Source organism: Mobula hypostoma, chromosome 12, assembly GCF_963921235.1.
Source record: "Mobula hypostoma chromosome 12, sMobHyp1.1, whole genome shotgun sequence".
Taxonomy (NCBI): domain Eukaryota; kingdom Metazoa; phylum Chordata; class Chondrichthyes; order Myliobatiformes; family Myliobatidae; genus Mobula; species Mobula hypostoma.
In genome coordinates, this window is record NC_086108.1 from 100,861,579 (window position 1) to 100,887,181 (window position 25,603).

Here is a 25,603-nt window from a genome sequence, read left to right on the forward strand (position 1 = left end):
TATCATAGAACTGCCCCAGAATAAATGAGTGCTCCTTTAAAACTGAAAAGAGGAATTTCCTCAGCTAGAGTGTGGCAGATCTCTGGAACTGGTTGGCATCAGATGGCAGTGACTGGTCAAGACATTGGGTGTTTTCAAGGCAGAAATTGATAGGTTTTTGATTAGTAAAGCAATTAAGTGCGACATGGGGAATGCGGAAGAATAAAACTGAAAAAAGTTAAATCACCCATGACTAAATGACAGAAGAAATTCGAGGGGCAACATGGTAGTGCAGCATTTAGCATAATGCATTATATGGCCAGTTGTAAGATCAGGTTTCAATTCCCACTACCACCTGTAATGAGCTTGTACATTCTCCCCTTGACCGTCTGGGTGTCCTTCTGGTGCTCCAGTTTCCTCCCATATTCCAAAGATGCCCAGGGTTAGTAAGTGGTGGGCATGCTACGTTGGTGCCAGAAACATGGTGACACTTTCGGGCTGCCCTCAGCACATCTTTGGACTGTCGTGTTTATTGATGGAAAAATCGATGCGTTTTGATGTTTCGATATACATATGACAAAGCTAATCTAATCTAATGGCACAATTATGCCCCATTATCTTATAGTCTTAAGCATCTGCAGAATCTCTTGTGTTTATGTCTTATAATCCCGCATTGGTTAGCCATATCTGGACTATGCACCCATTTCTGGTCACCACATTTTTAATAGTGGTTCTAGAGAAGGTGCAGGGATGGGGGTGGGTTTCATGGAATTAGTACAGGGAGCATTGATGCATTGCTGAGTAGCCCAAGGTGATCATCAAAAACTGATCATAAAGAGTCCCGACCAATTAATTCAGGCAAATGTCAGAGGGATGAGGGGGAGGGCACATTAAAAAGCACCATGACTTCTGTCTGCACAGTTTCTAGCGCACGGCAGGAGTTATCACAGGGTGAAGCACAGATCTCTGGAGAAATTAATACCTCAGGTGTGGAAACACCTTGCTGGTTTTTGAGAGATCTGCCAAATCCCACATGCAAGGTGTTGTTCTCAATAAGAGAGAATTTGCAGTTAGTTCTGTTAACTTAAACATTTAGCATTGCTAATTCTGATCCGTGGTATTTTAATACGAACATTAGCAAGGTTTAATACATACATAAAAAGAGAGATTAGCTTTATTTGTCACATGTACAGTACATTGAGGCATACAGTGAAATGTCTCATTTTTGCATAACTGACCAGCTAAATCCAGGGATTATGCTGGGGGCAGCCCACAAGTGTTACCATGTCTCCAGTGCTAACATAACCTGTCCACAACTCACTGGCTGTAAGTCTTTGGAAGGTGGGAGAAAATTGAATCACCTGGTCATGGGGAGAATATACAAACTTCTTAAAGACAGTAGCATGTATCAAACCTCAATTAGTGTTTGTTGGCACTGTAAAGTGATTACACTAACTGCTACACCATTGTGTCAGCCACTAATTATCAATTACAATTCACGCTCCAGCAAAGCGTAACAATGACAACTACTTTGCGGAGGTATTGTCCAAATAACCAGTAAATATCTACATAGACTTTGGTTCCTTATTTTAGTAATCATTTTTTCAGTGATATCAGGGGTCAGGTTATTCCGAAATTCAAGTTTGCAGTACCTTATCCTCGGAAACTATAACAGTATACTTTTATTTAACAATGTCTGTGTCCACCAGGCAATAAACAGTCTACACTTTACTGCTTTGGATTTCAGAAGAAATATATTTTCTTTCCCCTACTGCCCATTAAACTGAACCCAGATCCTCCAATCACTATCAGGCACCTTGTTTGGCAGTTGTTGTTTTGTTGCTGTTTTGTCATGTTCGGTGTTGTTCTGCTCTATATTATGGGCAGGTGGAATGTCTTCAAAGTACAAAGTAAAGTTATTATCAAACTACATATATGTCATCATATACAACTCTGAGATTCATTTTCTTGCAGGCATTCACAGTAGGTACAAAGAGCCAATGTGGAAAGACAAACAGTGAAAATGCAAAAATAATAATAATAAATAATATTGAGAACATGAGCTGTAGAGTCCTTTGTTCGGCCAATATATTGCATTGGTTTTGATCGTGGGCAATGTATCTTATTTCAGCTTCTTCATAGACTCTCTTAACTCAATGAATGCTGCAAACTGCATATGCTCAGGATATGACTTCTGACTATCCTGCAAGGGAACCACTTCAATATTGTGCTAACTTTCAGTGAATGGCATGCAGTCAGAGCACTGAATCATCAGATCTCAGAGGAAGTGAACTTGGAAAATACTGAAGAGGCATTAAAATAAATTAAAAGATTAAAATAGCCACAAGAGAGCCTGGACTTTGCACATTCACACTCATGTCATCCTAGAGATGCACAAGCTGTATCAATGCTTGGTACAGAAACTGCACTGTGACAGACAGGAAGGCTCTACAAGAGGTAGTCAAAACTGCCCAGTGCATCACTGGTACCAGCCTATCCGTCATCAAGGATATATATACAGAAAGGTGCAGAAAAGGGCCGGTAATATAATGTTGAATCCCACACGTTTGTGGATTGTTTGTCTCACTTCCATAGGAGGCTATGTAGCATCTACACCAGGACCACCAGACTTACCTTCGTTACTTTCAACAAGCAGCAAGTCTGATCAACACCTCCACCCATTAACTCCACTACTACTTTATTATTTCCCGTCAGTCACCTTATCACAACCTAGCATCACTTTATGGATATACAATCAATGTATATAAAGCAAACATGTATTTATAATTGAGTTTTAAAGAATTATTGTAGCCTCTATCTTTTGTATTTTTTGTGCAGTATCAGATTCTGAGTAATTATTCTTCTTACACTTGTGTACAGCAAATGACATTAAACGATCTTGAACTTTCATCTGCCACTTCCAATGGCAGCTCATTCTACACTCACAAAACCTCTTGAATGAAGAAGTTCCACCTCAGGTTCCCCTTAAATATTTCATCTTTCACCCTAAAGCTATGACCTCTAGATCTAGTCTCATCCAACCTGAGGGGAAAAAGCTTGCAAGTATTTACCCTATTTATACCTCTCATAAATTTGTATACCTCCATAAGATCTCCCCTTATAGTGTAAATCTCCTACGCACCAGGGAACAAAGTCCTAACATGTTCAACTTTTCCTTTTAACTCAGGTGCTTAAGTCCCTGCAACATCCTTGTAAATTTTCTCTGCACTCTTTTAAGCTTATTAGTATCTTTCCTGTAGGTAGGTGTCCAGAAAGGCCCACCAGACTGTTCTAGTGACCTACCTATAAAATCCAGCCTCATCCATTTCATATACAACTTCAATCTAACATCCTAACTCTTGTACTCATTAGCCCAATTTATGAAGGCCATAGTGCCCAAACTTCTGTTTACAACCCTATCTACCTGCAACACCACTTCCAAAGGAATTATGGATCCCTATTCCCAGGTTACTTTGTTCTACCATAGAACTCAGTGCCCTATTGCTCACTGTGTAAATCCTACCCTGGCTTGTCCTAAAGTGCAAAACCTCACTCTGCATTAAATCTCATCTACCATTGTTCAGCCCATTTTTCTCAAAATATTAATCATTAGCTTCTGTTCAAACATAAACTTCCTTTTTAGGTTTACAGTTTTTCTTTGTTGAAATTTACATTGTTTTAGACTTCAGAAATGTTAGTTATTACAAAAATAGAACTTATTTTTATAAGTTTAGAATGATTTGATTGCTTTACAGCTGCTCATTTGTGATGGACCACTTTCAAACAGACATTTATTTTCTTATTTTTAGCACTTTAATATTCTCTACATCAAGGTCAAATCTACTGCTTTTGATTGATCTAATCAACAATGAATTATTGTAACATCTGCAGGAAGCAGTATGCAAGTACAATTGCGCAACTTACTCTTAAAGGCCTCAACACATAATTAGTGGATCTAAAAATAACTTTCAATGAAATGACCTCTCCGTCTTTATAGTTCAATTCTAGCTTTTAGAACATAGATCAGCACAGAATAGGCCATTCGGCACATGACGTTGTGCTGACCTTTATAAACTTAGTCCACCCATCTTCCTTTCCAGTCTTGAAACAGTCTCAGTCTGAAACATTGACTATTTATCCCCCTCCATAAATGTTGCCTGTTTTGATGAGTTCTTCCAGCATTGTGTGTGTTGTTCCCAGATTCCTGTATGCATGACTAATCTAATCCCTCTCTCCTACACAGCCCAAAAGACTCCATTTTTCTTACATCAGTGTGCCTCTCTCCTACCACCAATCCCCAGAAGTGTGTTCCAGGCACCTGCCACTCTGTAAAAAAAAAAAAAAATAAAATAAAATCTGCTTCTTGTATCTCCTCTAACCTTACCTCCACTCACCCTAAATGGGTGGCCTTTGAAATTAGCTATTTCCATTCTGAGAAAAAGGTACAGCTTGTTTACCCTTATCAATCTTATACACCTCTAGCTTGCTCAAATTTTCTTCATAAATCATGCTCTCTAATCCAGGCAGTATACTGACAAATTTCCTCTGTACTATCTCTAAAGCGTCTATCTTCTTCCCATAACGAGGCAACTAGAACTGAACACAATACTCAAAACTGAACACAAAAGTATGATCTGACCTGGGTTTTATAGACCTTCAACATTACCTCATGGCTCTTAAACTTAATTCTCTGACTAATGAAGGCTAACAGACTATATGCCTTCTTAACTACCCTATCAACTTGTGCAGTGACTTTGTGGGATTTATGGATGTGAACCCCAAGAGCCCTCTGTTCCTCCAACAGAAGGAACTGAAAGCAACAGAAACAACTCATCTGTACACTGTCAAATGGATTATTTAGTATGGCAGAGGACAGTCATCCACACTGGTGGGGTTCAGACTGTATTAGCTACAAAACAGGATTAGAAGATCAACTTCTTATTACACATTTACTTAATTGTTTAAATTCCTCATTTGTTGCAGCAGAATTTGAACTCCTTTCTTTGGATTAATAACTCAGGCCTTTCAATTCCAGTCCAGTGTTTTAATACTACTTTTTGAGAACCAATGGTTATGTGAAAACATAAGGCACAAGAAATTCCACAGATGCCACCTGACCCATTGAGTTCCTCCAGCATTTTGTAAGACATCCTGACCTTACTCTCCTGCTTAATTGATTGCAAAGTGCAGTTCCATTTATTTGGGTGACTTCAGAAGGTTCAGAATAAATCCAGTACTGTTTCCATCTCTGTTGCACACAATAATTCTGGAAGCTTGCTGGGTTTGATTTCCCCACTCTATTGAATTTCAGTGAGACTATAAACACCACAAAGTAAGAGCTGTGCAGCACAATGGAGAGTCATTTCAATAGTTTCTCCTTGATCAAACACTGGCCTTAATTCTATGGGCACTTTTAAGACGGTTTTGTATCATGTCTTGCATGGAATGATTTGGCTCTGGGTGAAAGGTCCTTTCCTCTCTGAGAAGGTGCATAACAGTTCAGGGCATTTATGAAACCAAGATAAACACTTGGATTATAGAAAAAAAATGGAATGGCATGCAGGAGGGAAAGGTTAGATTGATCTTAGTAGGTTAAAGGTCTGCAAAACGCTGGGCTGAATGGTCTGCACCATGCTGTAATGTCCTAAGTGCTAGGTATAAGGTATACTGGACTTGCCAAAACTGAACTTTTCAGCCATATGGAATATCTTCCCACACCCTGTTGATATTAGAAGTGGATAAATATCTATTAGAAAGTGACTCTTGTCTCAAGTAATGCTGGTGTCATTATGAAGAGCACAGTACCCCAGAGAGGAAAACAATTACATCAACCATAACCAAGAGGCACTGCATAACAGAAGAAAGTAGTCCTCACGGCAAGATTTCTCAATTCCTTATTGCAAAATTTCAGCCATTCACATCTATGATTAACAAGAACAAAAGTTTAATCAAATACAAATACATAAGCCAGTATGGTTCTGATGTCCAAGCACACAACCATGTGAATAGATCTTTTGACACAGTTTTATTTTGGCAATGCTGTACATCACTTTCAACATTTAATTAAGCACATGTAATTTACAAGTTAAGTTCCATATTTCTGGCAATAAGAAAGTTTTAGAAATATAGGGACATTGTATTCAAGTTGGTTTAATAAAGAAATGCTTTTTCAATCACTAATATGCAAAAATGAAATATTAAATAGAAAACGAAGCTGATACTTTTTAGCAAATAACATTCATGGCACAAAAATATTTGAAGTTTTCAAAAGCAAGGGAGTCATATTGGCTTGGACAAATGTAGCAACCAACATGCCTGTTTTGCCATACATGTAACTCACATGGTCCCAAATGGTTCAGGGACAAATTATGTGGAAGACATTTCATAAACTGTTTTATACAAAGTTAGCTGCAATTAAATATCGCAATTACAACCAATATTATTATTATTTTTTTTTAAGATGGGCAGTGACATGTTCAGTTCAGCAGCTCCAAATATGTAATGGGGACTTTTCCTTTCTGATTCCCTCGTTCACTCATCAGCCAATCAGAGTCCATTCCAGGCAGACTATAGACAGTGATCACCTAAAAAAAATAACCCATTGTTTATTATTCTGCAGGCTGTGACAAAGCTAAAGAAAGAATCATTAGAGAAGATGCATATAGGAGAAGGAAAAAGGGATCAATTGGAGTGAGGGGAAAAATTAAGGAAATATTTAAAAATTCAGAGAATATAATTACATCCTACCTATAGAGCAATGGAAGAACAAAGCTGTTATACAGTATACAGATCATTTATAATTGAAATATATTGATCGGAACACTCAACAAGCAGTAGGTTAATAACCTTTCATCAGAAATGAGAAGTGTTGGAAACATACTTTCATACATTGCCTTTATCAGAATAAAATGTCCTACAGTGCTCCACAGCAAGATTTCAGAAATATTCCATAGGAGATTAACCAAGCCTTCACTGAACTACACTAGGTAAATTCAAAGAAATTCCTTGAGGACATGAGGGGGAGGTGATTAGGGAATTCCAGCACTTGGCATCGAGGGAGTGAAATTCAGATGCATGGGGCCTTTCTTCAGTGGGTAAACTTAGGGAAATCAGAGAGAAAGAGTTCAGATTGGATTACAGTTGAAGGTTTGGGCAAGATAATTAGTGGAAGGTGGAGGCTTCATAAAAGAAGAAAATTGTAGACGGATCTACCAAGTGTCCGGCAAGGTCACGTCAGTGTAATCAGACACAATAAGTTTATGGATGGCAAAGGCTTATTCTCAAGTAGTTGGACATTTCAGAGGGAGCTAGCCGCTGAACTAAAAATAACAGAGTCATAGAAAAGTACAACACATAAACAGGCCTTTCAACCCATTTAGCCCATGAGGAACCATTTAAACTGCCTACTCCCATCAAATTACTTTACAGTAAATTACTTTATAGTTAGTTCCCAGCATCCTCTTAAACTGGAAGGGTACTGTAACTGTGTAAAGGCTGATTTATACTTCTGCATCAAATGGATGCCGTAACCTACACAAGTGGCCTACGCGCATTGTGAGCATTATACCTGTGCGTTTGTGTGTCTGCGTCGCTCTACAATTCGGGCACGTTGCGCATGCGCACACACCTGCCCGTGCAAGGCTTCATGGTCATGGTAGTCTTTCTCGGGGTAAACAAGTTTAAAGCGAGCGTCTTTTTTCGTAAAAGCGAAATGTGTCCTCCATAATTTCGGAGGTCTGTAAAGCTTTATGGAAGCCAGAGTTCCTTCCCTCCCTTCAGTCACCCAATGGGAAGCTATTGCAGCGTAGGAGGAAATGTGATGCTACCAAGCGGACCAATCACAGTTGTTGCGGTCTGCGTTGCCGTGACGCATAGTTACATTTTGGGAGAGGTGCACATCAGGCTACGGCATAGGGATCAGCATAGGCTCTGCATAGGGTTTGCGGCTACGCCGTACCTACGGCATCGATATGACGCAGAAGAATAAATCAGTCTTAAAGGATGGGACACCTCTTACAAGCCTATTGTTCCATTGACAGTCTTCAACTGCAGTAATTAAACACAATGGATTCTACAGCTGCTGGAACCAAGGCATCACACACAAAATGAGGGAGGCATCTAGGAAGAATAATGAGTCAACATTTCAGGTGAGAACCTTCGTCAGGACTCATGAATACCCGACAGTCCTGATGAAGGGTCTTGGCTTGAAACATTCACTGTTTATTTTCCTCTTAGAAGCTGCCTGACCTGCTCAGTCCCCCCAGCATTTCGTTGCTTCACTGAACTTTTCTCGACCTCTTCTCTCCTTCTTTCTGTGGCTTGTTATATTTATCCCCGTCATACGATGTTTGAAGAAAATGAGTAAATTAAGCTTTTATCCAATGAATTGGAATCAAATAAGAATGCAAATTTCTCAACATGGTTTCTTAGAGTATGTACAATTGACTGAGTTACAAAAATAAAGTGGACAAGTTAAAAAGAAATAACTTGTGTGCAAAGCTTTCAAAACATTCTGAAACAAAATGCTACTGGAACTGGAAGCACTGAGCAGAACTGTTAACTGCCTTGGAGAGACAAAGCAAATGAATGCTTCAAAAGGGACATCAGCCTGTATTCTCAAATTTGGCAGTAACTCACATATTCTGGCCAACTGAGCATTTAAGGATTTTTCTGCATTTAGATTCATAGCATCTGCTGAAATAATGTCCTTACTCAGATGGGCCATATCCAGGTATTATTGCCAAGTGACCAAAAGATTACATCCTCAAGTAATTCTTCAAAACTAATATCAAAAAAAAAATATTGAGCTGAAAGGGCTTGCAGCGAGCACTTTTGGGACACACAGGGTTTTTAAAATCAGGAGTGGGAATATTTCAATTGAAGCACCAAATATTCTTAATTATTTTTTAAGTTAAGAGTACAGTGTGTGCAACATCAGTGACTATATTTGAATGCTTTGTCCACTGACATTCGGTTATATACACCAGCTTTTACTGAAGTACCATTCAGAACTCAATCTATTCAGTTGCTTTACCCATACATCTTATTGAGAAAATGAACAATTATCTTTCAGTTTTATGAACCATTTGACAAGTAGCTACTCATAGGCAGTTAACATACAGATTGCTGCATTTTTAGTTGGAGCAATGTTTAGAGGTTAATTGAAACCAACTGAAATAGAATTGTTAACATTCAAGAAAATGACTAAAGTGGCTTTCTAGGGCCAATAATGATATGAGAGGATAATAATAAGAAAAAAAATCACTGGACTGAGTTCCTTGGCCTATTGCACACATATTCACTAAAAAAAGAACAATTTCTCCTAATCCCACTTCCCAGCTCTGTTCCAGGTCTTGTAGGTAAACACATGACATAGAACCAGAAGACCCTGCAAATGCTCATCATTTGCCAGACAAAATCTGTGAGAGTTACCATTTCACGCTGTTGACTTTCCTGAAGTCACAAGTCTGGCTTCCCCCACCTTTATAAATTCTGGCTTCTTACCCCTTCCTTTCCAAGCTTGAAGAGTCTCAGCCTGAAACACGTTCTCTTTATTCCTCTCCATAAATGCTGCCTAAGCTGCTGAGTTCCTCCAGCATTTTGTGTGTGTGTGATTCTCACCTCATAGATGTTGCCTGACTAGTCCCCTCCAGCATTTTGTTTTTGGTTTTCTGAGATCCTACAGCATTTTATTTTAGAGACAGAACCTTGTTAATTGTGATGCAGCCTCTAATACTTTTAGGGAGATGGCCCTCGATTATACTTCAAAAGGGATATTTGCTGCCCAAGTCCCAAACTTGCACTTTGTTTCCTTGCTATCACCTCATGTGCCCTCCGCAAACTCCTCAGTTGCAGCACACTAACCTCTCCCCATTAATCCTCATACACCTGAATTATTAAACTGGCCCTTGTCTTTGTGAGGCACTAGTATCTTATCCTCTTAACAACACAAATAGAAATGAGAGTTAGCTATATGGTCCTTCAAATCTGCTCAGCCATTCATTAAGATTTGAAAACTTATTTCCTCTCCCCTTCTCCCCTCTCATCAGGCAGATACAGACATGTACCATCAGTCTGAAGGACAGTTTCTATCCCACCATTAAGACTACTGAAAGGCAACACTTGTATAATAAAGTGGACCCTTGATCTCACCATATACCCCACGATGGCCCTTGCACCTTATTGTCTACATCCACTGCCCTTTCCCTGTTATTCTGTTACTGCCTTTCCCTGTGTTTCATGCCATCCATTCATTTCATTACATCAAAGTACTGATGTAATTAAATGATTTGTATGGATGACATGCAAACAATTTTTAAAGTGTACTATAGTACGTTATAATAATTAACCATTTACCAATCTGAATTATGAATGGGCTCCTTGAAGTGGTAGAGGCAAGTATTCTCCAAGACATTTAAGCTACTTCTTCCCACCCCTGACAGCCAGGTTTCCACAATTGTCAAAACACCTGATGAAAGGGCAACCTATCCCTCATTGTGATCCACTACCTTTACAGTGTCACACAACAACCCACCATCCCCCAAATGGAATTATACTCACCTAGTTACGTTCTTCACTGTTAAACCACAAATAATCATCACCAAACCTTTGCTTCCTATGTGTGCATTGTCACTTCTGGGATCTGAGCATCTGTGGTGGGGCCCTTCCTGGTTCTCAGCCACTTACTGTTTGTCGTGTGATCCCAAGAAGAATTTCTTCCCCCCACCCCACCCCCAAACATGTAGGTCATCCAGCTTTTCCTCACCATACCTCTCTCAATTGAAACCTGCCCCACCTCCAAGTTGTTATATGCCTTGTCAATTCCGCCACTGTCTGCACCTTCTTCCCGTAACCACGCAAGTCCACTCTGGGCGCCCGGGTTTCCTCCCACATTCCAAGGGCATGCGGGTTTGTAGGCTGATTAGACACAGTCACGTAATTTGGGGGTGGGGTGGGGTGGGGATGGGCTCATTGGGCTAAAAGGGCTTGGTACTATGCTATATCTCTAAAGAGACAATGTCAAACACTAGAGCACATGCATTTAAATTAAGAAAGTTGGTGGGGGGGGTAGAGTTTAAGATATGTGGGGTGTTTTTTAAAAAAAAAATTTCACACAGTAGTAGGTGACTGGAACTGACTACCGGGGTAGTGGTGGAAACATATGACAGTGACTGTTAAAAGAGACATGCACAGAATATGCAGAGAAAGCAAGGTTATAGATTATGTACATGCAGAGGGGATTTAGTTTAATTTGGCAGCATGTTCAGCAGTGGCATGATGGGCTGAAGGGCCTGTGCTGTACTGTTCCATAAACTGTCATCATTTGGCGTGTCATATGATGCAGGCAATCAATAGTCTCCATGACCATGACCGCTCCTGGCAAACTTTTCGACAGAAGTGGTTTGCCATTGCCTTTTTCTGAGCAGTGTCTTTACACAACGGGTGACCCCAGCTATTATCAAAGCTCTTCAGAGATTGTCTGCCTGGCATCAGTGAGCACATAACCAGGACTTGTGATACGCACTGGCTGCACACAAGACTATTCATCACCTGCTCCCATGGCTTCACCTGACCTTGATTGGGGAGGCTAAGCAGGTAGGACACCTTGGCCAAGGGTAGCCACATCTCCACCCTGCCACCCACAAACTGTACCCAATAAAGGAAATTTGGAAAGAGATACGAAAGGCACACTACCTCTAAAGCAGAGGTTCCTAATTTTCATGCCATGGATCTCTACCATTAACCGAGGTGTCCGTGGACCTCAGGTTGGGACCCCTGCTCCAAAGGAGCTTTGTTGGTTATTGGGAGAGAGAGCGCAAGGACAAAAATACAAAGGAAATGATGTTATTCAATGACAAGGTTGTTCTTTTTTTATTAAACGTACAATCAAGTAGATACCTTACTCACCTCATCGGCCAGAAGTGACAACTCACTGCTGTCTGCAGCATCGTAATCGTAGAGAACTCTAGCTTTTCTGGTGCCACTAGATGACAGCTTGTAGTCAGTGGTTATTGGATTGTTTAGAGTGGACAATGGGACTGAAGATGCAGAAAGTGGGGGGCCGGTGTTGGGCATAGCTGATGCTGAGGTAGTCTGATTGTTGTTGGAAGAAAAAGTCGGAAAGCTAGAAAATAAAAGTGTTAACATGAATGCAGAGGAAAAGCCACAAATTAAGACACATCATACTGCCTTAGCCCTTTTAAATTAGCTTTGGCAACATGTTACAAGTGGTAACAGGTATGAGAGGATCAGATATCAGTGATATCACCAGTCAAAATATACCAAGTTATGGTATTTACAGTTTTGAATGTTTAGATTTACAACACGATATGTAAGCAAAAGGTTGTCTGCGGGCTTAATTACATTTCAGGTATTAGAGGAGCTAGCCAAATACTGTCAGCAGACAAGCCCATCTGTAGGATAGATCAAATTCCAAACTGCTGCTACATCATGAGGGGTATAGACAGGATGAATGCACTCCCCCACCACATCCAGGGTTGGGGCATGAAGAATTAGAGGGAATCAGTTTAAAGTGTGAGGGGAAAGATTTAATAGGGGCAGTTTAAAAAAAATATACACAAAAGATAGGAAAAGGGAAGAGGTCCTGAAAAAAGAGTACAGGGTTAGGAAGGAAGTTGAGAAGCAGGACCGCAAAGGTAATAATCTCGGGATTATTTACCGCCTGTGCCACGCGACAGTGAGAATAGGAATAGAATGAGGTGGAGGATAAATGACTGGCTAAGGGATTGGAGCAGGGTGCGGGGATTCAGATTTCTGGATCACTGGGACCTCTTTTGGGGCAGGTGTGAATCGGGTTGCACTTGAATCCCAGGGATCAATATCCTGGCGGGAAGGTTTGCTAAGGCTACTGGGGAGAGTTTAAACTAGAATTGTTGGGGGGTGGGAACCGAACTGAAGAGACCGGGGAAGAGGAGGTTGGCTCACAAATAGACAGTGCGAGAGGGAGGATAGGCAGGTGATAGAGAAGGGACGCGTTCAGACCGAAGGTTTGAGATGTGTCTATTTTAACGCAAGGAGTATTGTGAACAAAGCGGATAAGCTTAGAGTGTGGATCAGTACTTGGAGATATGATGTGGTGGCCATTACAGAGACTTGGATGGCTCAGGACAGAAATGGTTACTTGAAGTGCCGGGTTTTAGATGTTTCAGAAAGGACAGGGAGGGAGGCAAAAGAGGTGGGGGCGTGGCACTGTTGATCAGAGATAGTGTCACGGCTGCAGAAAAGGTGGACGTCGTTGAGGGATTGTCTACGGAGTCTCTGTGGGTGGAGGTTAGCAACAGGAAGGGGTCAATAACTTTACTGGGTGCTTTTTAATAGGCTGCCCAATAGTAACAGTGATATCGAGGAGTAGATAGGGAAACAGATCCTGGAAAGGTGTAATAATAAGTGTGGTCGTGATGGGAGATTTTAATTTCCCAAATACCCATTAGCATCTCCCTAGAGCAAGGGGTTTAGATGGGGTGGAGTTTGTTAGGTGCGCTCAGGAAGGTTTCTTGACACAATATGTAGTTAAGCCAACAAGAGGAGAGGCTGTACTTGATTTGGTATTGGGAAATGAACCTGGTCAGGTGTTAGATCTCAGTGGGAGAGCATTTTCTATCTCCTTTACAATAGCATTGAAGAGAGATAGGAACAGACAAGTTAGAAAAGCATTTAATGGGAGTGCCAGTGCGCATGCGTATGGATTGGACGTGTTTGGTCAGTGCTCCTCTCTGAGGCCTCGATAAAATTACTATTATACCTTATTTTATTTATTCATGGGCCAACAGTGTGCGTTTACTCTCTTTATCTAAACTAAGTGTATGGAAAAGTTTGACAATGCCTAAGGCAAACAAAGCCAAGACCGCCGACTGCCAAACTACTGGTGCTGGTGCTAACAACGGGCCTGTAAATAACTTCCTTGCGTCTGAGATACCGCCGGACAAAACTTACGCCACGTGCAAGGAATTAGGCTAGGAGATCTTTGTGTCAGTTCTGCACGGCATTAACGACTGCTTTGTTGGTTTTAAGACCAAGCTCCAGACACTTGTCCAGGCCGATCTACAAGCCCATGTGGCTAATCAAGAACTAACCGCTAGCGACCTTGAAGCACGCGTGCAGGAGCTTGAAGCTAAGTACTCAGAGCTAATGAGACAAAATAGCCAGCTCCAAGCTAAAGTGCCTGACTTAGAGGCCCATTCCCAGACACATAACATTAAGATTGTAGGGATACAAGAGGGTGAGGAGGATGGTAATCCCATTGAATTTGTTTCCAGTCTGATTCCCAAGTAGCTCGGGGAAGAGCATTTCTCGCACCCGGTTAAAGTTGATTGTGCTCTCTCCAGCCAAAGCCGGCCACCAGCACTAAGCCGCACACCATCTTGGCACGTATCTACCGTTTTCAAGTGAAAAAGCTGATCTTGCACCGCAGCAGACTATGACCCATGGAGTACAAGGGAAACAAGGTCTTGATCTTCCTGGACTATACCAGTGAGGTGATGACTCAACATCGTGCCTCTCAGGAGGTACTGCAAACTCTGCGTGATGGAGGAATCAAGCACACTCTGTGATACCTGGCTAGGCTCTATATTTATCATCAAGACGGAGGAGCGCCTATAGTTTACAATGACCAGAAGGAAGCAGCATGGTTCTTGGAAAGGAATAACGCATGCAAAGGGGAGTAGATATACTGACACTGTTTATTCAGCTTATACTTGTGCGGTTTACATGTTGGGATAAAGGGAGGGACCTGTTTGCTATATGTAGTTTTACAATGCTGTATGCCGCACTGGGATTTAATTGCAGAGAATGTTTTAAATATGTCTGTTATTATAATAGTTAATTTTGAGATTGTGTCATGAATGCCCAGCTTCAGGTGCTGACACTGGATAACTCTCCCTAGCCCTAATAGCATTTTTGCGTTATAAATTTTCTCAGAGAGGGGGTTTGTGATAATTTTGTAATGTTAGTTACCTGCCCAGCAGCTCCTTTTCGGATGGAAATGGGGAACTATGTGTCTGCTTCAGGGAGACACGAAGGGGGGTGGGTTAGGGTGTGTGTTGTTCTTATTTATGGCTCAGACATTTTTTTTGTATGTTGTTTTTATGAGGCTGCCAGCCATTCTGCACTGTTTACTATGATTGTGCTCAACTGTAATAAATCTCTTTTTTTATTCTCATGAGCAGAGGTCTCATGGTAGAACGCAGTTGGGGAGCAAAGATATTACAATAGTCTCGTTGAATGTTAAGCAGCTTGGTCACGTTGCTAAGAGGGACAAAGTTTTTAGACTTCTCAAATCTCTTTCTGCAGATGTGATTTTTCTACAGGAAACCCATATCAAAGTAACTGAGCAATGCAGATTGAGGTTTAGCTGGATATCGCAGGCTTACCAGTCACCATTTACTTCTCATGCCCGTGGCGTGGCTATCCTTTTCAGGAAAAATATTCCATTTCAACTCACTTTAATGACCACGGATCCTTTTGGCAGGTATATCATGGCTTCCGGCACCATTAACTTATTTCAGTTAACCTTCCTTAATATTTACGGTCCAAACTCAGATGAACCAAATTTTTTTAGGAAAGTTTTTGATTTACTTCTGGATGCCAGTAATTCAAATATAATAAGCGGCGGTGATTTGAATTGCTACCTAGATTCATATTTTTATAGATTGTCCTCCCACCTGCCCTCAAATATCGTGTCAGTGCAGGTCCTAAACAATTTGATTAAATCTAGGAATTTAGTAGATACCTGGTGAGTTCAACATCCCACCGACAAGGACTATTCTTATTATTCTCATGTTCACAAATCCTATCATAGAATAGACTATTTTTTGGTTGATTTTCATTTAATTTTTCTAGTTACCAATACAAAATATCATAATATTAATCTCTGACCATAGCCCCTTGACAATGTCTCCAAATCTCTCCCTTCCCAAACGAATCTATTCCTGGTGTTTTAATCCTTCCCTACTCACTGATAAGAAATTTATAGAAAACATCACCACTAGATTAAAAGATTTTATAGAAATTAACGATAATGGCGAGGTGTCAGATTCTACACTCTGGGAGACATTAAAAGTTGTAATTCATGGGTATATAATTTCATATGAATCCGCTGTTAAGAGGGAGAGAGAGGGCCGATTATTAGAGATTGAGAACACTCTCCCAACCCTCGAAGCGACATACCAGGCCTCGAAATCCTCTGAAGACAATAAGATAATGAAGCTTAAATATGAGTACAATTGCATTCTGGGTAGTCAAATAAATAACCTCCTCTTAAAATTAAGAGAAAAGCATTTCGAAATGGGGGACAAGCCTGGGGGGCTCCTGGCGCGGCAGCTTAGGGGCGCCCAGGCCTCAAGGTCAATTCATTGCATTAGATCGAGGGTGGGCACACTGTTAACCAACCCCAAGGAGGTAAATGACTGTTTTAAAGAATTTTACAGTGAACTCTACACTTTTAAATGCGATGCCACTCAATCTGATTTGAATGACTTCTTTAACTCTCTTGTAATGCCGAAACTTAGTGATGCTGCTAGGGAGGACTTAGATTCTGACTTCACATTGGAAGAAATAATTTCTGCCATTAAGTCATTTCCGTCTGGCAAGGCAGCTGGGCCAGATGGATTTGGCTGCGAATTTTATAAGAAATTTTGTGATATCCTTGCCCCACTCCTTCTCAGAATGATATCTTGCTCTAAGAGAGACAAAAGCCTTGCCTAAAACATTGTACAAGGCTAACATTTCCCTCATTCTAAAGAACGGTAAAGAGGAAACGGACCCGGCCAGCTATAGGCCCATTGCACTCCAGAACTTCGATAGAAAGGTAGATCACTAAAATGCTGGCTAACTGGCTAAATAAGCATTTGTCATCTATCATTCATTCTGATCAGACAGGATTCATCCCGGGCAGGTTTTCTTTTTCCAATGTTAGATGCCTCCTTAATACTATGTATGCTGACCATGGGAAAGCTAGTGGGGCAACAATTTTATCCCTTGATGCACAGAAAGCTTTTGACCAGATTGAGTGGCCTTACATGTTCGAGTCACTGTACAGGTTTGGGTTTGGCAAGTCATTTATATCGTGAGTCATTTATACGCCAGCCCAGTGTGTTCTGTTATAACCAATGATGACAATTCAACTACGTTTCCTCTACACCGTTCAGTTCAGCAGGGTTGTCCTCTCTTGCCGGCCCTCTTTGCTGTCGCAGTAGAGCCCTTTGCCCTAAAAATAAGAAGTCACCCAAATATTGTGGGTTTTAAAGTGGGAGGTATTGAAACACTTATTAGTTTATATGCCGATGTGATACTGTACTTACAAAACCCAGAAAATTCAGTCCCCCTTCTTCTAGATTTAATCACTTCTTTTGGCAGGCTATCGGGATACTCAATCAATTGGACAAAAAGTGACTTTATGCCCCTCTCCAACGTCTATATGCTGGATTTTTTGGAAAGTGTCCCGTTTAAAGTAGTTAAAGATCACTTCACTTATCTTGGTTTGGCAATACCCAAAGATCCTAAATTAACATTTAAATTAAACTTTGCGGAGTTTATTTCAAAACTTAAACAGAATATAGAAAGTTGGAAAACCCTACCTCTGTCCATGATTGGTCAATTAAAATAGTTTCCCTTCCTAGGTTTCTCTATCTTTGTCAAAATCTCCCCATTTTTCTTACATCAGCCTTCTTTAAAGAGTTGGACTCCATAATTTTGTTTTACATCTGGAATCACAGGATTTCAAAAATTCTTTACAAAAGCCCAAGTCTGAAGGAGGGCTGGGATTACCTGTATTTAACCACTATTATTGGGCTGTCAATGCTAGGGCTTTAATGTTTTGGCAACAGGGGGCTCTGGATAACTTAGTCCCTGGGGCCCCCTTGTGGCTATGTATGGAGTCTAACTCTGTTGTCAATTCCTCCTTACCAGCCATGCTGTTCTCTAAGTTAGAAAAACCTGGGATTTCAAAAAGTTTAAGTTTTGTTTTGAAAAATTCCGTCAGAATTCTAAATCAGATAAGGAGTGTTCTGAATTTACCAGAGACCTCTGTACAAACACCAATCTGTTTCAATCTCTCCTTTCTACCTTCATGGTCAGATGAAAACTACCATGCTTGGAGGGAGAAGGGTCTAGTTTCTATCGAAGACCTGTACATAGAGGGACAGTTTGCAACATTTAGTCTGCTGAAAGAGAAATTTGAGCTGTCTCAATCGCAATTTTTCATTACTTACAAATTACACACTACATTCAATCTAAGATTTGTAATTTTGAAATCCTTCCAGGGAAGCATATATTTTTTGATATCTTAAAGAACCCTCCTGACTCCAAGCATCTCCTTTCTAAATTTGTATGCTTGTTCGATAGTTGTACTGTGAAGACCAGGGAGGCCTGGAGAGAGGAATTGGGCATTGAACTATCTGAAGCTGCCTGGGACAAGAGTTTGTCTATGATACAAGCTTGCTCTGTTAACAGCAGACACCAAATGACTCAGTTTAAAGTTGTCCACTGTCTTCACTATTCCAAATTCAGGTTGCACAGGATTTACCCTTCTGTCTCGCCAATGTGTGATAGATGCCAAGGGACGGAGGGCACGTTGTCACACACCTTTTAGTTTTGCCCTTCATTGACTGGATTTTGGTCCAAAATATTTGACTGATACTCAAAGGCCTATAAAAGATCCTTCCCCTTGGAAGCTGGTCTCGCCATCTTTGGCTGTCACAATCCACTCTATGTTTCCCTACAGCCATACAACAGTCTCTGATGCTGGGGATGACTGTCGCCAAAAGACTTATCTTAAGGGAATGGAAATCACCCTCTCCCGCTTCTTTTCGGAGATGGATGGCTGACATGATCTCAGACATACAGATGGAGAGACTTAGGTTCTTGAGAACCAATTCAATTATAAAATTTTTGGCTATCTGGGATCTATTTCTTGCCTACCTGGACAAGGTCGGGGGCAGATGAATAATTTCCCCCCAGCTGATTTCTCACAGCCCTCATTTGAGACTTAATGTTTAGCACTTTTGAGCACTTTGTACAATAGGCATCCCCCTAATGTTATGTCCCTTTTTTCTCTTATTTTATTGTTACACATGTCTGAGCTTATATGTTCTTGTTGATTTCATTATTTTCAAAAAACAATGTATTTAAAAAAAAAGAAAAGCATTTAATTGGAGTAAGGGGAATTATGAGGCTATCAGGCAGAAAATTGGAGGCTTAAATTGGAAACAGATGTTCTCAGGGAAAGTACGAAAGAAATGTGGCAAATATTCAGGGGATATTTGTGTGAGGTTCTGCATTGGTACGTTCCAATGAGATAGGGAAGTTATGGTAGGGTACAAGAACCGTGGTGTACGAAGGCTGTAATAAATCTAGTCAAGAAGAAAAGAAAAGCTTACAAAAGGTTCAGAGAGCTAGGTAATGTTAGAGATCTAGAAGATTATAAGGCTAATAGGAAAGAGATTAAGAAGGAAATTAGGAGACCCAGAGGGGGCCATGATTGGTGGGCAGGATTAGGGAAAACCCCAAGGCATTCTACAAGTATGTGAAGACCAAGAGGATAAGACGTGAAAGAATAGGACCCATCAAGTGTGACAATGGGAAAGTGTGAATGGAGCCGGAGGAAATAGCAGGGGTATTTAATGAATACTTTACTTCAGTATTCACTATGGAAAAGGATCTTGGTGATTGTAGTGATGACTTGCAGCAGACTGAAAAGCTTGACCATGTAGATATTAAGAAAGAACATGTGCTGAAGCTTTTGGAAAGCATCAAGTCGGATAAGTCACTGGAACTGGACGAGATGTACCCCAGGCTACTATGGGAGGTGAGGGAGGAGATTGCTGAGCCTCTGGCGATGATCTTTACATCATCAATGGGGACGGGAGAGGTTCTGGCGGATTGGAGGGTTGCGGATGTTGTTCCTTTATTCAAGAAAGTGAGTAGAGATAGCCCAGGAAATTATAGACCAGTGAGTCTTACCTCAGTGGTTGGTAAGCTGATGGAGGAATCTTGCCTCTCAGGATCTTATGAACATTTGGAGAGGTATAATATGATTAGGAGTAGTCAGCATGGATTTGTCAAGGGCAGGTTGTGCCTTACCAGCCTGATTGAATTTTTTGAGGATGTGACTAAACACATTGATGAAGGAAGAGCAGTAGATGTAGTGTATACGGATTTCAGCAAGGCATTTGATAAGGTACCTCGTACAAGGCTTATTGAGAAAGTAAGGAGGCTTGGGATCCGAGGGGACATTGCTTTGTGGATCCAGAACTAGCTTGCCTACAGAAGGCAAAGGGTGGTTGTAGATGGGTCATATTCTGCATGGAGGTCAGTCACCAGTGGAGTGCCTCAGGGATCTGTTTTGGGACCCTTACTCTTTGTGATTTTTATAAATGACCTGGATGAGGAAGTGGAGGGATGGGTTAGTAAGTTTGCTGATAACACAAAGGTTGGAGGTGTTGTGGATAGTGTGGAGGGCTGTCAGAGGTTACAGCGGGACATCAATAGGATGCACAACTTGGCTGAGAAGTGGCAGATGGAGTTCAACCCAGAAAAGCGTGAAGTGGTTCATTTTGGTAGGTCAAATATGTTGGCAGAATATAGTATTAATGTTAAGACTCTTGGGAGTGTGGAGGATCAGAGGGATCTTGGGGTCTGAGTCCATAGGACCCTCAAATCTGCTACACAGGTTGACTCTGTGGTTAAGCAGATGTACAGTGTATTGGCCTTCACCAATCGTGGAATTGAATTTAGGAGGCCGAGGGGTAATGTTGCAGCTATATAGGACTCTGGTCAGACCCCACTTGGAGTACTGTGCTCAGTTCTGGTCGCCTCACTACAGGAAGGACGTGGAAACCATAGACAGGGTGCAGAGGAGATTTACAAGGATGTTGCCTGGATTGGAGAGCATGCCTTATGAGAATAGGTTGAGTAAACTCGGCCTTTTCTCCTTGGAGCGATGGAGGATGAGAGGTGACCTGATAGAGGTGTATAAGATGATGAGAGTCATTGATCATGTGGATAGTCAGAGGCTTTTTCCCAGGGCTGAAATGGTTGCCACAAGAGGACTCAGGTTTAAGGTGCTGGCGAGTAGGTGCAGAGGAGATGTCAGGGGTAAGTTTGTTTGTTTGTTTTTTTTTTAAAAACGCAGAGAGTGGCGAGTGTGTGGAATGGGCTGCCAGCAACGGTGGTGGAGGCGGATACGATAGGGTCTTTTAAGAGACTTTTAGATGGGTACATGGAGCTTAGTAAAAGAGGGCTATAGGTAAGCCTAGTAATTTCTAAGGTAGGGACATGTTCGGCACAACTCTGTGGGCCGAACGGCCTGTATTATGCTGTATGTTTTCTACGTTTCTAAGCTAGTAGCTATGGGGAATGAACTGGCCAGAAGAAGTGGTTGCAGGAGATACTATAATAACCTTTAAAGCAGTTGGACAGGTACATGATTAGAAAGGTTTAGAAGGTTATGGACCAAACTCTAGTAAGTGAGACTTGCTTGGATGGGGCACCTTGGTTGGCGTAGACCAATTAGGCTGAAGAGCCTATTTCAGTGCTGCACAACTCTACGACTCTATACAACACAAAACATTAATAAAACATCATTGCCTTGGATTATAAAATGCTAATGGACATCACCCAGGGCATGTTAATTATTAAATAGAAAAAAAAGTGATATGGAACTTTATTCTCATTCCATTCCTCATCAAGGTGGCTGTTCCAAGGCACTTTACAGACCATTATTTTTCAGGGGAGTTAAAAAAAAGCAATCAGTTGATATGCAGCAATGTACAAAAATCATAAGGTGCATACAAACATTCTTAAAATTACTGTATTCCTCTGAGACACTACATAATGGGAAAAAGCTCCCAATCTAAATCCAAATTACCTTCCAAGCTGCTTTTGTAAATCAACCATATACTGATAGCATTGTGCATAGTAGGTCACCTGGGCATCAACATAGTCATTCAAACAGCGAAGGTGATGTGTCTATGCAAGAATAGGAACAAGAAGTGATAGTTAATTTTAGAACCAATGACATGAACTAGAGCCAAGAGTGTTTGAGCTATATGAAGGCAAAACAGTACACATAAATACATGAGCAGTATTTTCACTAGAGCTTGTTAACAGACAACAATTGGATTGAGATCAAAGCCTGAGTAAGTTAAGTGACAAGGGCAAAGGAAACTTACATGTGTACTGCCGATTCCTTCAAGCAGAAGTCTTGTGATCTCCGCTTGTCGGTCAAACTCACTCTGTGTAATCCGGACATCCTGCTCAGCCTGTGTAGGAGAGTTCCTTTTTAATTGAAAACTGGACAAAAATCTGCTTGCTAGTAAACAATTTAGTCACAATGCAGGGAAAACCCAATCACAAATGCAAGGATATGGTTGTTGGACAATTTACTTCCTCATGAAAATACATATAATTACATACACAGAGCACAGGTTCTTCGGCCCACCTAATCCATGCCAAACTATTTAATTTACCTACCACCGTCGGCCTGCACTGAGACACAGCCATCCATACCATTACCATCCATGTAACTATTGAAACTTCTCTTAAATATTGAAATCTATCTCACATGCACTACTTGTGCTGGCAACTCGTTCCACACTCACGGCCATCTGTGTGAAGTTTCCCTCATTTTTCACCTTTCTTCCTTAACCCATGACCTCTAGTTGTAGTTACACCCAACTTCAATGGAAAAAACTTGCTTGCATTTACCCTATCTATATCCCTCATAATTTTGTATACCTCTATCAAATCTCCTCTCATTGTTCTATGCTCCAAGGAATAATTATAACTCAGTTCCTCCACAGACCCGGCAAAATCCTTGTAAACTTTATCTGTACTCTTTCAACCTTACTTACACCTTTCCTGTTGGTCAATAATCAAAACTGCACAATACTCCAAATTAGGCCTCACCAACGCCTTATACAACTTTGGCATAACACCCCATCTCCTGTACTCAATACATCAGATCTCCGGTACCAAAAGCTTTCTTTATGGCCCTATCAACCTGTGGCCTGCATTTCCATATCGCTTTGATCTATCACATTCCTCAGTGCCCTACCATTCACTGTGTAAGACCTACCCTGGTTGATCCTACCAAAGTGCCACACCTTGCATTTATCTGCATTAAACTCCATCTGCCATTTTTTTGTCCCTTTTTTCCAGCTGGTCCAGATCCTTCTGCGAGTCATGATGGCCTTCCTCAACGTGCACTACACCCCCATTCTTGGTGCCATCCACAAACTTACTGATCCAGTTAACCGCATTATCATCCAGATCATTGATGTAGATGACAAACAACAACGTACCCAGCACTGATCCCTGCGGCACATCACCATTCAGAGGCTTCTAGTCAGAGAGGCAACTCTCTTCTACCACTCTCTGGCATCTCCCACAAAGCCAATGTCTAATCCAATTTACTACCTCATCCTGAATGCTGAGCCACTGAACCTTCTTGACCAGCCTCCCATGTGGGACCTAGTCAAGTGCCTTGCTGAAGTCCACGTAGACAACATTCACTGCCTTGCCTTTATCCCCCTTTTCTGGTAACTTCCTCCAAAAACACCAAGATTAGTTAGACATGACCCAGCATGCATGAAGCCTTGCTGACTATCCTCAATCAGTCCAATATCTCTCCAAATACTCATATATCCTTTAGAATACCTCCTAATAACTTTCCAACTACTAATGTCAGGGTCAGAGGCCTATAATTTCCTGCCAGTGTCTCCGCCCAAAACGTCAACTGTACTTTTTTTTCCCCCCATAAGTGCTGCCTGGCCTGCTGAGTTCCTTCAGCATTTTGTGTGTGTTGTTATAATTTCTCGGTTTATTTTTAAGAGCCTTCCGTAAAACACAGAACAATATTGACTATCTCCTAATCCTCTGGTATCTCTCCTGTCACTAAGGATGATTTAAGGCTCTCTGCTTGGGTCATGGCAATTTCTGCATTTGCCTCCCACTGGTTCACAGGGAACACCTTGTCTGGCCCTGGGGATTTACCCACCCTAACTTGCTTCAGGAGAGCAAACACCTCCTCTGTGATCTATACAGGGTCCATGAAGTTGATGCTGCTTTGCCTCACTCCTATTTACTCTGCGTCCATCCCTGAGTAAATCCAGACACATGCAAACTTCGTACTCTCAAAAAAATTTCACTTTTGAAGGCCTCCCTCTTATCAAGTACACCTTTGCCATTAAACAACCTGCCCCACTCCACACTTGCCAGATCCTTTCGGATACCTTTCTCCAATTTAGAATCTCACCTGCAGACCAGACCCATCTTTTTTTGCACATTTACTTTGAAAGTAATGGCACTGTGATCACTAGGTGCAAAGTGTTCCCCTACACAAATGTCATCGGCCCTGTCTATTCAAAATACTGTTGCACATTTTACATGCAATTTGCCTCGAGCATACAGGAAAATACTTAAATGACTAGCATGTGTCATTAGCTTTTTCAACCCATCAGTTAACACATCTTTTGTAGTTCAGTATAGCGTAGATTTCCTTTGGATAATTATCTTTTGAAAGTTAGGAACATGAAGCGTCTCAATTAATTTTGGGATTTCCAGATTGCAAAGCTTAGAAAGCCATTGGTCTAAAATGCAGTTATTGTAGACTTTATGGAATTTCAACTGTCAAAGACGATACTATATCTTTAAAGAGAAAAGAATTACAATGGCTGGGCCAAAGAAAATTAACAACTTGTATACCAAATAAGCTGCTTTGTGACAACTTTCATACATACCAGTTAAAGCAAATTGTATGTGGCATGTTTGAACAGGTGAAAAGTTTGCCTGACAAAATTCACAATGAATGCATACTTTCACTTACAAATAACACTCAATTATACTTTACCTCTTACATTTAAAAGAACAGGCAGTACAGCAACTAAGTTGAAGTAACATAATTAAATCAGATTTTACATTTGACCTGCCAAAATCCTTGTGCCATTTCCCCTTTCCTCAGTAATACCCAAACATCAAATTCTCAGCTTTATCCCTTACTAAAGTAAAGCAGCGCCACTTTCCTGCTGCAGACCAAAACTTAACGTTAAAAGAAAACTGACAGATGTTAATAAAGTTCACCTACATTGCAAGGTTGAAGAGATAACAATTTTAATAATAAAAAGGACAGTGTTGCATGATCTAAAGCCCCTTCATTCCCAGAAATATACTGTGCTGAGAAAAGTCATTTTACACAGCAGAACTTAAAACTAATATTTAAAATTGAACCTGAATTGATTCATGACCTCTGCACAAAACGTTTTCTTAGTAAAGCAATACAAATTATTTCACCCAAACGAGACAAGTTTCAACTTTATTACTACCAGGAAACTATTTTACTTTACTTACTTTTGTCACTTCCTCTGCCCAAAGCTGTTAAGCATTTAAACAGATAAACAAAAAAAAAAATCACTATTTACAATATACTTGTGGAAATGCTTAGAAGTGATACAAAATTGATGATAAACAAGATTTTAACTATGCTTTATAATGAAATTTGTGACTGAGAAAAACATGCATGACTACAAAGATAAAGCTATCTCAAACATAAATGCTGCACGCTCTTAATCTGAAGACTAATTGGAAACCTCAGGTTAACCTTCTAGCTTCT

At 40.8% G+C, this 25,603-nt stretch overlaps 1 protein-coding gene across 7 annotated transcripts in view; it reads right to left on the reverse strand.

Moving 5' to 3' along the window:
• Positions 1–5,991: 5,991 nt before the first annotated feature.
• The window catches only part of LOC134355036 (endophilin-B1-like), an 84,102-nt gene continuing 64,490 nt past the window's right edge, over positions 5,992–25,603 (reverse strand). For 6 of the 7 annotated variants that reach the window (XM_063064708.1, XM_063064707.1, XM_063064705.1 and 3 more), the window contains 5 exons: positions 25,342–25,365; positions 22,167–22,256; positions 21,863–21,963; positions 11,887–12,103; positions 5,992–6,563 (listed from right to left, as the gene is read on the reverse strand). In XM_063064708.1, the coding sequence (XP_062920778.1) occupies positions 6,456–6,563; positions 11,887–12,103; positions 21,863–21,963; positions 22,167–22,256; positions 25,342–25,365 (540 nt within the window). In that variant the 3' untranslated portion in view covers positions 5,992–6,455. The remainder of the gene's footprint in view (positions 6,564–11,886; positions 12,104–21,862; positions 21,964–22,166; positions 22,257–25,341; positions 25,366–25,603) is intronic. The other variant, XM_063064711.1, reaches the window with a different exon arrangement.